At 44.7% G+C, this 13,191-nt stretch overlaps 1 protein-coding gene across 8 annotated transcripts in view; it reads left to right on the forward strand.

Moving 5' to 3' along the window:
• samd11 (sterile alpha motif domain containing 11) overlaps positions 1-13,191 on the forward strand; it is an 84,714-nt gene that overhangs the window by 55,664 nt on the left and 15,859 nt on the right. For all 8 annotated transcript variants that reach the window (XM_005478191.4, XM_005478192.4, XM_005478189.4 and 5 more), the window contains 2 exons: positions 3,467-3,576; positions 10,723-10,815. In XM_005478191.4, coding sequence (XP_005478248.1) covers positions 3,467-3,576; positions 10,723-10,815 — 203 coding nt within the window. The remainder of the gene's footprint in view (positions 1-3,466; positions 3,577-10,722; positions 10,816-13,191) is intronic.

Raw genomic sequence — 13,191 nt, forward strand, 5'->3', positions numbered from 1 at the left:
TTCCTTAATTTTTTCAGCATAATACTCATGTGCATGCCTTTCTTCTCTCTGGTTGTTGAATATTACATACTGTCTGGTAGTATTTGAATTTTGCTGTGGGGCCACCTGCGCAGGTTGGAGCAGGCTGTATGTTTGGGCTATTGTCTTGAGTAGATGAGGGTAGTAAACCTGTACGTACCAGATGTTTCATAGCACTTGCACCCTGTCTTTCTCTCCCATCTCTGTCTCTCTTGCTCTTTCTCCTCCTCCTACTCCTCCTCCTTCACATCCCTGCTGTCTGTCTGTCAGCACTTTCCCAGCGGTGGTGTGAGACATGGCGTCAGGGTGCCTGGGCCGCCAGCTTCTGCCAGCTCACACTGTGACCTCCAGCCCCGCCACCTCAGCTCCACGTGCCAATGCCACAGCAGGGCACTACTGGGCATTTATACTGAGTTGACTCCTGGTGCCAGCAGAAGCCTTTTCATGTTGTTTGGGTTATTTTGAATAATACTGAATTGGTAGAAGAGAGCACAAGCGTTTCTTAACAAAAGATCAACTTTTACTCTAATACAAATCATTTCTCTTGTTAAGCTATAAATACATATTTTAAATACTAAATTAAATACTACTACACATAGTATACATACATAGTATATAACGTAATGCACATACACAGTTATCTGCTAAATAATAATAATGCTAAATAATGCATTTTCCAATTTCTTATGTGTTGCACCACACAGCAGATCTTATTCGTCATATATTTCACACATTAAAAATGTTCCAAAAAGCACAAAAGGTATAAACAAGGTGGAGGGGTCCAGTTCAAACCCTTTCACCTAACTTTGAGCCTTACCAGCATCCATATTTATTTTTAATGAAAATGCATATGAAAAGGAAAACTATGGAGCCCAAAACTATTGAACATGGTTTAAATACTTCTTATTTAACAGTTTCAAATGGGAATAACTCACATTTGAAGCCAGCCTCAAGTGGTTACTCTTGGAACTGCAATGTTCTGCTTTATACGGCTAAAAAAAATTATGTATCATAGCTGGAGATGGACCAGTATTGAAATTTAAATCCAGCCTTTGTGGAAGTTTGATTATGACAGTTTTATGTCATCAGTAATGTTAGTAGCTAGTGGTATTTGATTAATAACACACACTGGCTAACCCAGTGTCTGGTTCACTGTGTCCAGTAACAAAGGAACAGTATTGACCAGTTTAGAGATAAGCAGGAGGTGATTGTCTCTGGTGCACATGGGTGATGAGAAGCCGGCTCATGTCCTTCTTAGCAATCGGTCTCAACAACCGCTATATAACCCCCTCCCTCCATCGTTTCCAAGGCCTCCGTCCTTCCCAGCTAACTCTGGCCCTAGGAGCTCCTTAGGGAGCGCTGACTCAGGTGACTGGGTTTTAAACAGCATCCCCAGCCCCCCTCTCCATCTTCCATGGCTTGAGTGTGACCTTGCCTCTGCTCACAGAATGAGCGGAGGAGGGGGCTGAGGGAGGGCATAGGTGGGTGGGGATAAGGCTAGGCCCTCATTAGCCCAAGCTGAGGCGGGACAGCTCAGGAGAAGTGCGCTAATTACCCAACTAACAATGTCCTTGCCGTTCACGGCTTTGAGCGGCCACTTCACCATGGGATAATAACCCCGTCACCTCTCTGAGAAGTTCACGATGGCATTATCACGATCACTTTAAATGATGGACAGAGGGTGGTGTTATAATGCAGCTAACTGATTGATGGATTTGGCTGCAGCTTCCCACAGTAGAGCATCTAACTGCAGTGTGCGCGGATGGCGTAGTTTGGAGTCAGTGGGTGACACAAACGCACGATAATGACCTTTAAAAAACCTTCTTTGGACCTCATTTTCGTTTTTGAAGAAAATCATTGCCCTCTCAGACGCTTAGAGCTACCAATTTTAGTAAGTTGCACTCTAAAAAAGAAGTCTGTCATTAGTGTAAAAAGTTTGCAGTCACAGACCAATCAAGCGTCTCCTTGCTTAGCAACCGATGGTGACTGTTTTGTCTGCGACTATTTTCTGAGTCATTGGTTCTCTGTGCCTGAGAGGTGACTGGTGAGGCCAGCACGGCCAGCATGAGGTCCTCAGCACTACCCTTCATCTTTTCTGTTAGCGTGTGGAAAACAGCTTGGCGACCGACAGCCTGACATTACAGAAGGAGCCTGTAATCATGGGACTGTAAAAACCCAAATCCAGCAGCCGCAAACAGTGTGGCCTCGTCATAGTGGTGGCAGCTAAGAACCATTCACCGCCTCTGTCCCATAAACTGTGCTTGCCGTGTCATACCAGACCCCCTTCATAGATGTTTCTGCTTTCAATAAAGTTGCCAGTTAAGGCTGTAAATGAGATTGCTGCTCACACGAGAGGTTGCTGATGCTGTGAAATTGACGTGTTAGGCTTACTGTGAAAACAACACAGCATGTATGTGCAAAAATCTCTAAATCCTCATGGGCTTTGGGACAGCTGTGTGTAGCAGGTATATCGCATAACTATGACAGAAGATATGTAGACTGTAACTAAAAAACACATTCAGCCCTGTACCTCTCCTGCCACACAAGCTGTTTGCCATTACACTGACTACACTCCACACACCGCGCGGCCATGCTACCCTCAAACGCTAAGCGCCTATTTCCCATCATTATGCCATTTAATGCGATCAGGATGGTAATCAGATTGCAAATGAAATGCCTCCATGACACAGTTGTGTGGGTCCGCTGGTGTGGGGAGTTTAGAAAGGCAGCTGGTGGAGAATTTGAAAGGACAGAGCGGCTCCAACCAAATCTGGGTCTAATCTGTTAACCCTCCTCCTGCTCCTCCTCTGGGTGCTGAAGGGCAGGACAGGGTGTTTGAGAAATTCTTGTGAATAATCATTTTCTTTCTTTCTATTTTTTTTTATCATGTGAGAAACTTAACATTAGTGTAGGCACAAGACTAGGGAAGACTTGCAGCTCCTTTTTTTAATTGTTAGCACAATCAATGGTGGCTTATATTGAGGACTTTACACATTCTTAATAAATAAAACCACTTCCCAGCGCGATCGAATCGTTTATTTATCTTAACCATTCTTTACCTGTCTTTGCATATTATTAGAGCGGGTTTTAAGCTGTTAACCTGCTTATGGGTTGTGAATATGTTCATTAATACATCTTAGTGTGGAAGATGAGTAGGGATGAGACCTGAAAGTGCTGGATGCGGTAGTCTGTCAGAGTGTATTACACACCTCAGAGCTAAGAGCCAGTTGACAGGACAGCCACTTGTTGCTTGCTCTGTGTGAAGATGTGCATTTTATAGAGCGCAGGTCTGTCTGTATGGAGGATTTCGGTGGTAAGTCTAATGTGAAACAGTATGAATTTATATGCTGCTGTTTACACACTGATTTGGGTTTACTACTAGTTCATTTCTTTTGTTCATTACTTTTAATTGTGTTCTCTTTCCTCTGTGTGTGTTTGTGTGTTGCAGTCGTGACACTGACCTCTCTACAATTATATCCAACCTGCACCACACCAGACAGCACGGCATGCCCGAAGGCCAGTCCGCCTCTGACCACGGCACCAGTACTGGACACACAGGTAGGATCATGATGATGCCTGTGTGTGTGTGTGTGTGTGTGTTTTAACGGTACGCATGTGTATGTATGCAAAATGTAAGGTGGCTTCTTTCTTTCTCTTTCTTACATTTGTCTTTCTCTTTCTTCCTTTGCATGTAGGCAGATGATACATGCCCCTTTACACCTCCTATAACACATGTAAACGTTCCATTAACCACTTAATTTACTGTAATTTATGTGATTGAGGGAATTTAACATAAGCGTATTAGTAATTCCTAAAGGTCGCTCATGTTGATTACTTAATGTTCTTCCCACATTCTCTGCCGCACTCCAGGATTTTTTATTTTTTTGGCTAAACCCCCTGTTTTAAATTACCTCTGAATAAATGGCTTTGTTTGCCATTAATCCAGTTTCATGTGAGCAGAGGAACCATGGTGTGCATGTGCTAAGCTAAGAGCTTTGCTTCCAGCTTAAACACAGAACACAGACCACATTTAATCACAGCTATTTGTCAAGTAGACTGTATGAGGATATTGTGCAGCCATCAAAGACATATGGCTGTTCAGAAAGCCTCTGTGTAAGTCACTGTTTAGAAACAAGTCCATTGTACTGTATGGTTCGTCCACATTTTGTAAGTTGCACTTAACATTAGTGGCGCACAAGTATGTTTATGTAGTTTTTGATGGTACACTTGCAAAATCTTCACATTATCACAGGAATATAAGAAGTTCACTAACTATAATTTTAGGGTTGTTGAAGACTTAAAACAGTTGGAAGGCGTTTCTCGTTGAAGTAATTAATCTCAAGAGTTTTTATTTTTTCTTATCTCTGCTAATTTTTTTTTTTTTTTTTTTTTTTTTTTTTTTGCCTGCAGGTGAAAATATTGATAATGACACATGAATAACCCTGGATTATACACTTCTATCAGATAATCCAAACACTTTGAAATAAATGCAGTTACCCTTAATTAAATAATTGGGTGCCTTTTTATCAGTAAAGACCGTACCTTTGCTTTGCTGTTGCCCGGAGTTCAACCCCTGTCCCTTCTTATCCCATTAGTAGGAGGCACAGCAAGTGGCATAATCACCCCAGACCCAACACTTCCCTACCCTCTCTCCTTGTGCTCATATACTCTGTCTGCCAGATTAATTGTCCATACGGTGCCTGCGATATCAGGTAGAGTGGGTGCAAGGTGGGGAGGGTATTAGATTGCTAAACAGCCAGCTCAGCCGGTGTCTTTGGGTCCCTGTTTGGGACAGATTTCCACCAATACACCAGCCTAATCAGCTGTTAAACTTAATGGAGAAATCAGAGCCATGAATGATTTTCCTAATGGGGGAAGACAAGAGGGGATGGAGGTGGGTGTGGGGCGGCAATGGGGGATGGTGCGAGCACAGTGTGGCCTACACGTAGGGGGTCCAAGACCCTAAAATCTGTCCGCTTGAGCATTAAAGGGAGATTTAACAGGCTGCCTAAGCAGCTCGCTTCGTGTCTGTAAACAAGTCCAATCCGATCAGCCACTGGCTCTAATTCTGTCTGCCAGTGAAATTAGACACACACTCGTTCCCAAACACACAATTACACACAAATAACATGTAGTTATACATCTGCGTGCCTACGCAATATCAACTCAAGTTCGAATTTGCGTCCACATACTTAGGTGGGTGAAACGTACATGAAGTTTTAAAGCAGTGGATTATTTGGCTTTGGGATTGACGCAGCATAAATGCTTGTGTTTATATGTTTATGCTGTTGCATCAGTCACCTCTGCTGTTCGACTCCTCCAGAGGTGTTTAATGTGTACCAGTGAACAGTGGAGGGAAAGAAGGGAGAAAGACAGCCAGGAGGAGGTGAAGAAAAAGTCTGCAGCAGCGAGAGACGGAGATGCTGTGATGGAGGAAACATTTGGAAATAGGGAGCCAGAAGAAAATGAGATGAATGAGTGCGGTAGTGGTATCAAGGGAGGGTAAGCAGCAACTATGGCGGCGGACTGCTCCGTGTGTGTGTGTGTGTGTGTGTGTGTGTGTGCGTGTGTGTGTGTGGGTCAGGAGGAAAGGGAAGCAGGCTTGCCGGGTCGTCTCTGTGCCGGAGTGGGCCGTTAATTAAATCTGAGAGACAGACAGGAAGGTTGCCTCCCTCCCTTCTCTTCCCATCTCCATCCGTCCCTCCCCTGCTTCGCTCTCTCAATCCCCAGCCACTGGCTATTCAGAGGCTCTGTTAGAGGCGGAGAGGAGGGTGGAGGGGAAGGAGGGGTAGGAGGCAGGAGGGGCAGGGGCGCCGATGCTGAGAGTCTGGCTGCCTGTGGAGACTGTAAACCGTGGCTCTGCGGTCAGACCGGAGACTCAAACAGGCAGATAAGGTGTTTTTGGGCCGCCGCTCTCTCTCTCTCCCTCTCTCTCTTTGCTCCCAACACTCAGGCTCTCAAAAGCAGTTACAGCCTGTCGGCGTGTGTGTGGTTGGGGGTTGCAGCAGCGGTTTGGGGCTTGAGCACATTTTTGTGTGTGTTTGTGCATGCGCACCTTTCCGTGTGCGGTTTCGAAAGGCCTGGTTTTAAATGTTTGCTTGCGTGTGAATCTGCAGCCCAGCGTGTTTGTGCAAGGCCTTTTTCTTTCAAACTGATTGTGAGCGAGGATTGCTTTTAAAGTATTACCAGCTAGTTATTACATGATTAGCATAGAAAGGCAATTCTGCCCCAAAGTAAACATTCCAGGATGTGTGCTTATATTAGCTCTGTCATACAGCGGCAAAAAAGGGGAAATGTGGATAGTAAATATTTTAAAACATCCCACAGCTTAACAGGGATGTAATTGCACTGCCATAACAAAACGCTTTCTCATGGTTTCTCAAATAGACATGCTGATGGTTCTGTCAAGATGTGAAATTCAAGATGACAAAATAAATAGTTGAATTAATAGTGGAAATGGTTTTTTCCTTCCTGTCTGGGCACTTAAGAGAAACCCTGTAGTTTCAGTTGTTCTTTGACATCTTAGATTTTTTATTATTTTTTTCTTTGCTGCTCGTACTTGTGCAAAGTTACACTTGAGCAGAATCAGCAGTCGGTCGAGTTGTGTGTCACAGAAATATTTCTTGGCACTTTTAAAACTTTAATTGCCTTTAATAACCTGTGAATTGCGCGTTGTTTGAATGGGAATATTAGCTTGCATATTTGGGCATGAACTGTTGCCTAGGAACAGTCTCTGTAAGCAGAAGAAGACGGATGAATGCTGGGAAGACGGAAAGATCTGACAAAGAAAGCAATACATTTAAGACTGACAGAAGATATTAGACATCAGTTTTGGATTCAGAACAACCTTATTGGAAAAGTTTCATTGAGAAATGTTCCATTTGCAGATTTTTTTTTCCCAGATATTTAATCTACTTATGCAATATTATATATAAATATTTCTTGATGGGTTTTTTTCCTTTTTATATGCTGTGTTTCCTGATTCAGAAAGGATGATGAAGGAAGCATTTTATTTATTAACCAAACGTATTTTTAATTCTAATTAGTTAGTTCTGTCATGTTTTTTTTCTTTTGGCTTTTTAAAAAGAAATCCAAATATAAATGGTATTTCCATAGAATTAGGACAGACAGTTATCAGATTAGTTTTGTAGCCGTTATTTTTGGAAATGGAGTAGACAACAAAGCACTCTGCAGTGGTCTTTTGCTATATGGGTTGCCTACTCAACCCAGTGAGGTATACCAATGCCTACATATTAGTAATTTTAAAAAACTTTTTTCTGGGTGACTGTCATAATAGTCACAGTGGTTGTCATAACCGACGTTATAAACAAACCACTGGTACTGCTGATGGAAACTTCACTTCTCGTGTAGCACCACCTGTTCGGAGGATTCCTGCTATAAGGGACTGACTGTATCCGGCTGAAGGCAGTGAGGATGACAAAGACAAAAGCTACTTTTGGTTTTATTCTGTTACATAATTATGATCTCTTGAAAATACCACACTCACAGATTTTCACTTTAAGGTCAGATGTATGTTTTTTTTTTGGTTCCGTTCCTTTCATGATTTTTTTTTTTTTTCTGGCTCTGTTTGTCCGTCTTTCAGTTTCTTCCATCATAAAAGAAAGACGAGCAGTTTTTGTGGCGGTTTTCCTATTGGCGAACATTTGCACATGTTGTTGTGGTGCATCCTCCACTCGCGCCAACTCCATCAACCACCCCCAACCCTCTCTCATACACCCCCACCCCCCCACCCCGCCCTTTCCCAGCTGCATCGGCCCGTAAGCCAATCAATGCCAGGGCTTTCAGGGCCGGCGGAGGCCCCGGCGCACGGAGGAGGGATCAATAAGTTATTAGCACCATTCTGTCAGCTGTAATGTGGAGATTGATCGGGGGGCTGCGGCTGGCGGCCCACCCCACGTCCCCGCCTGTCACCCCACCCCCCAAGCTGCTCCCTCCACTCAGCCTCCTCCCCCTCCCCTTCCTCGGCCTGATAAAGATGACAGATTAACGGAGTAAGAGAGGAATTAAGGAGTCTGGCTGTCTGAGCTGTCAACGCGCTCCACAGGATGGAGAGAAGAGAGGAGGAGGGCTAAAGTTTGAGGAAGAAGAGGGGTAAAAAAAAAAAAAAAAAAAAGAGTAGGAGAGGAAGGGGAACGTTCTCCTGGCTGACGATTCGCCCTGCTGGTGTCACATGAAAGAGAAGTCGTTTAGGTCCTGCTGTTTCCTCTTTCTCTTTCTATCCCTCAGTTCTCATCTATCTTTTCTCTCAGTGGGAGGAACAGCAGATAAGGAGGAGGTTAACTAGCAAGGAGGAACTGAGGCAGAGGCTGGAACATGGTGTGTTCACATACACGTCTGAAAAAAACAAAAAAAAGGCAAGACTGCAGATTGTCTGTTGACCAAAAAAAGCTAAAACATGGGGTTATATCATTAGAAGCAAACGCTGTCTGCGCTTAATAATTGCTGTATTTTGACAGTTAAAATAGCAGCCTTGAAGGCGGACTAAAACTCTTGACTCCACGACCACTAATTCCTTAGCAATATTAACAAGCAGGTGATAGGGAAAGGCCTAAGGTAGCAAACTTGACTGTAAGCTGTGTTAGTGGGAGTAAAAGGGTTAGTATAGATGCTAGCAGAGCTCAGGGTTTGGCATTAAAAGGGAGCGCCGGTGCTCTAAGAAGCCCCATTTAATTGGCTTTAAAAGCTTTCCGCCCTCAAATCTCGGGCCCTCGGGCACTCGCTCAGGAGACACAGTGTCTTGAGTGAGGTCGGCTCAAGAGACGACTCAAGTGTGTTTGATCATGAGAGGCTCTGGGTGTGGGTCTAAGCGCGTGTGTGTTTGGTAGAAGAGGGGCTTTAACTAATGGGGGTTCTCTCTCTCTTTGTTAATATTTCACTAATAGGATAGATGGAGACCTTCATTTTTTTTTTTCCCTGAAAGGACCAGTGAAAGAAAAGTACCAAGCGAGATTTGAAAACGAGAAAGAAAAACAGAAAGAGAGATCATAAAAGAGATTGGAGAAAAAGTAGAAATGGTAAAAAGCATTCAGTTTGTGTGTATGCATGCACTTGTCCATTAGCGTTACTCCCTGTGCCCCCCCGCCCCCTCCTGCTGTTTCTTTTGGATGGTATAGGGAGTGGATCTCCTCAGGACCTGAGAGGTAACATCAAACACCGGATCATTAGTGAACCTCCTCCCTCTCATCCTTTCCCGCTTGCTCGCTCGCCCTCTCATCAACACCGGCACTCCTTTAGCAGCACAGCAAAATCCTCCGAGTCCTGTCTAAATCCATGTTTTTTTCCCTCCTCTGTTTCCCCTTGCAGACAGGAACAGGCACAAGTTTGGCTAATAGGTTAAAGGTCAAAGCTCAGACACCATATCAGCTTTACTCTCACGTACCACCAGCAATATTAATGCTGGACACAGGAAAGAGGCGGAGCTAACTGTATTTGCGTGGGTATTGCGATGACGATGACGATGTGTTTTATTTCTACTCTGTGTTCGTTGTTTCTCCGCACTGTTTACACCTGCTGTGCAAATGATGAAAAATTGCTTTGCTGAAAAAGAGAAGCAGAGAGAGAGAGAGAGATGAACCATTCTCCTTGAGGGAGGGGGAAAAAAACTCGCCTCACCCTGAAAACTATGCATTGAGATGGGAAAGAGAGAAAGTGGAAAGAAGGGAAGAAGAAGTCACTGAGATGGGTTTGGCTGTCTGTGTGGAGGAAGAAACAGAGTTGGAAAAAAATCAGAGATGCATGAGGTGGAAATAAAGAGAGAGAGAGAGCGCAATGACAAACGCCTCTTTCCTTCCTGCCGGCGCTGCGTGCGATGTGCTCTGCATCTCCTCCTTCTCTGATAAGGCCTGTATTGATTTGAGGTGTGTTTGTAGGGGAGGTGGCGGGGGGTGGGAGGTGATGGGATGGGAAAGGAAGGAAGAGAGAGATGAGAGGGGAGGAGAGGTAAGGGAGGGGAAAGGGAAAAGGAGGCAGGGGGGGTTGTAATTGTACGCTCTAGTGGCAGGGGTGGGGACAACAGGGAGGAAGAAGAGGAGCCAGAGAGGTGTTAATGTGAGAGCGAGGTGCTCCTGAGAGGAGTAGGGTTCAAACACACCCAGATGAGACTAACGAGAGAAGGAAGGGGATGCAGAAATGAAGAGACATGAGGGTTTATGGGAGGACACCAAAAGTAGTTGTAGAGGTATAAAAACTAAAATTAAAATAAAAACACGTGAGGCAGACATGATGTCAGCTGAGCGGTATTTCTGAGAGGATCTTGTGCACTTTAGTTCAGAGGGTTTTGCTTCAACATCTGGAAAAAGGGAAGAAAGAGAGAGGAAGGATGGTGATAACAGTTGAGGACAGACTGTTGGAAAGAGATTATGGCACAGAGAGACCGAGCCCCCCTCCCTGCTTTAGATAGACAAACAAACACGTGACTAAGGGGGGAAGATCCGTCATCCACGGCAGTGCAGGGCCTCTCTTTTCTCTGACAGAACACGCACCTCTCCATACGCCCGTGCCTTGTTTCACTTGTTCTGTTTTTCATCTTTCTCTCCTCCTCTTTGGTTATTTTCACTCGCACTTCTCTCTCTTCTACCATTTCCAAAGCAGCCACCATGCACACAGGTATAGACAGAGGAGAGCGACAATATCGAGCCTTTACTCTGGTCTTTGTTTCTGATTGGTTTCCGTGTGTGTTTACAGATGACCTTCTAGGCAAGAGGAGAAGCTTCTCTCCCAACAGCAGCAGCGAGTGTCCCTCTGAAAGCAAGAAGTTACGCAGCGTATCCCCCAAAGGTAAGCAGTGTATTTGTGTGTGAAACTGGTGAGAGTTATGAGGGGGAAAAAGACAAGATGACTAAAAAGAAAAGATGGAAGTTGACTCGGCTGCTGGTGAATGTCAGAATGCTGACCCCAAATCATGTTTCTCCAAATATACATGCAAACATCCCTGCAGAGAAAGGTGTTATGGGTGACTACAGGTCACAGAGGCCCACAGAGCAAATGATGTGCCAGATCTCAGTGTGTCACATGCTCCTGGTTGAGATAGAGGAGTATGTAGAAGCGGCCATCTCTTTCCCCTTTCTTACTACATATGCAGACATTAGAGGATGTCACCAAAAATGAATAAATAGTTAAATAAAAAACAAAGTTCTTACAAAGTGATTTAATATTGATTGATAATTTCATTTTTAGCCCTGAAAAAGATCAAACATTGATCACCTCTATGTATGTGTGTGTTCCACAAAAAATGAATGAAAACTGTGATTTGAGGGCATGGGCGTCTGTCCCGTCTGTCGTCTTCCAAACAAACACATGTGTACAGTAATATCCTCAGGCAGACACACTCATATGAGCATAAGCTCTTTATTTGCTCTCTAGGTGAAATTAGCACAGCGTAAATGACGGACCTTGACAAGGCACACCTTGGTAAGACGGTGCTCCTCTGTAGTGCTGCAATCCGGGCGCTGTCCTCTATTATTCATATCTCCCTCGTGTGGTGTGAAACCAGGCGCCCGGCGTGGAGCCGGCACAGCCACCGAGTCTGTCCCTCTGGGCTCCTGACGAAGACTTCCTGACTGATGCATTATACAGCAGGCAAAACCCAAGAGCAGCTCACCACACATCTTATCTCTGCAGACTCACAAGCACTGTGCATACACTGCACTTCTTATTTGACAAACTAATAAAATCTTCTTTCTGAGGGTTAAAGTATGCATTAAAATTTAGATGAGTGAAAGAAGTTGTGTGTAATTCGGATGCCAGATTGAACTGTGTAGAGCTCGGCGTGATCCCTGTTTTGACCTTTGGCCACCAGGTGACCTTTGACCGACTGCAGTCCTGCCTGGAGCCTCTTTCCTCTTTCTCTGTGTACAGAAGCACTCATTCGTGGCCATTATCGTCTTACTTAGACACAACCCTGCCTCTGAAAGATGCATGGGTTTGTTATTGGTTGAGAACAGTGTGTGTTTGTGTACTCTGGCTCGGTTTCCTTTTAAGGCAAATGGAGGTTTGTGTGTTTTGAGTTTGTATTTTTGTGCCTCTCACAGTGTGTATGGTTAGGTTTCTGGCTTTAAAAACACAATCTCTGTATATGCTTTGCATATATACATACGTTCTTCCTCTGCTGTACATGCACAAACTGAAACTGAAACAAGAGAAACTGATAAAGCAGACTCTGTTTCTGTGTGTGTGTGTGTGTGTGTGTGTGCATGCAGCCAGCTGTCCAGAAAAGTGCATTTAAGCCTTGTCAAAACATTGCTGATCCTGTGTCTTAACCTTGAGCTCCGTCCACACCCAAAGCCTGACGCGGCACCTGTATGTGGGTTAGTATTTGTGTGTTATCTATGCTAAGTTACATCTTTTTGCCTCCAAGTGTGGTGACACAAGAGATCCTTTAATGACTAATGCAGGTGGAGAAACAGACTGAAAGAGACAGACTGTGAGGGTAGTGTGTGGATGGAGCCAGAGAGATTGGATACCACTGTGTAAATGATGTCTGTTTTTCTTTCAGTTGCAAAGTCGGCACCCCCTGCTGTGTTTAGAGAGCAGGAAAACTTTAGACAGGCACAGACTAGTTGCGCACGCACACACGGACGCACACACAAACACTCGAGGACCTTGGGTGGATTAGCTGGAGCTTGTCGGTGGAGACAGAGATGCTTGCGTGTTCGCTTCCTCCCTCACCACCTCCACCCCACCTCCGCTCCTCAGCGCCACTCCTGCTCGCCTGCCCGGGGCCAGACTCAGGTTTCAATAAGGAGGAGGGTGGTAAAAATAACCCCTGCTTCTTTCCTCTGCTTCTCCCTCCTCCACCTCATCCTCTGTCTCCCTTTTCTAACTCCCTAACCACCTTCCTATATCCCCCTCCGTTCTTACCTTAGATCATGTTACTATTGACAGGGAGGGGGAAGAGGGAGGTCAAAGGCAGGGAGATTAAGTATGAGGGACTGACGGCTAGATAGGCATCATACACCGCATTGTCTTCGCAACACCCTGAACACAACAGAGAGGTGTTACACACACACGTACCCACACTTACAGTGGTCGAAGCTGAGAGTTGTTTTGTACTGTTGAGTTTTCTGTAGTCTGCATTATATACAATAAGTTTCTTCACTGCAGTGTTAGCGGAGCTACTGCTGCGCTTTGTGTAAGAGAAATTGTGAGTTCATG

The sequence above is a fragment of the Oreochromis niloticus genome, linkage group LG20, assembly GCF_001858045.2.
Source record: "Oreochromis niloticus isolate F11D_XX linkage group LG20, O_niloticus_UMD_NMBU, whole genome shotgun sequence".
Taxonomy (NCBI): Eukaryota; Metazoa; Chordata; class Actinopteri; order Cichliformes; family Cichlidae; genus Oreochromis; species Oreochromis niloticus.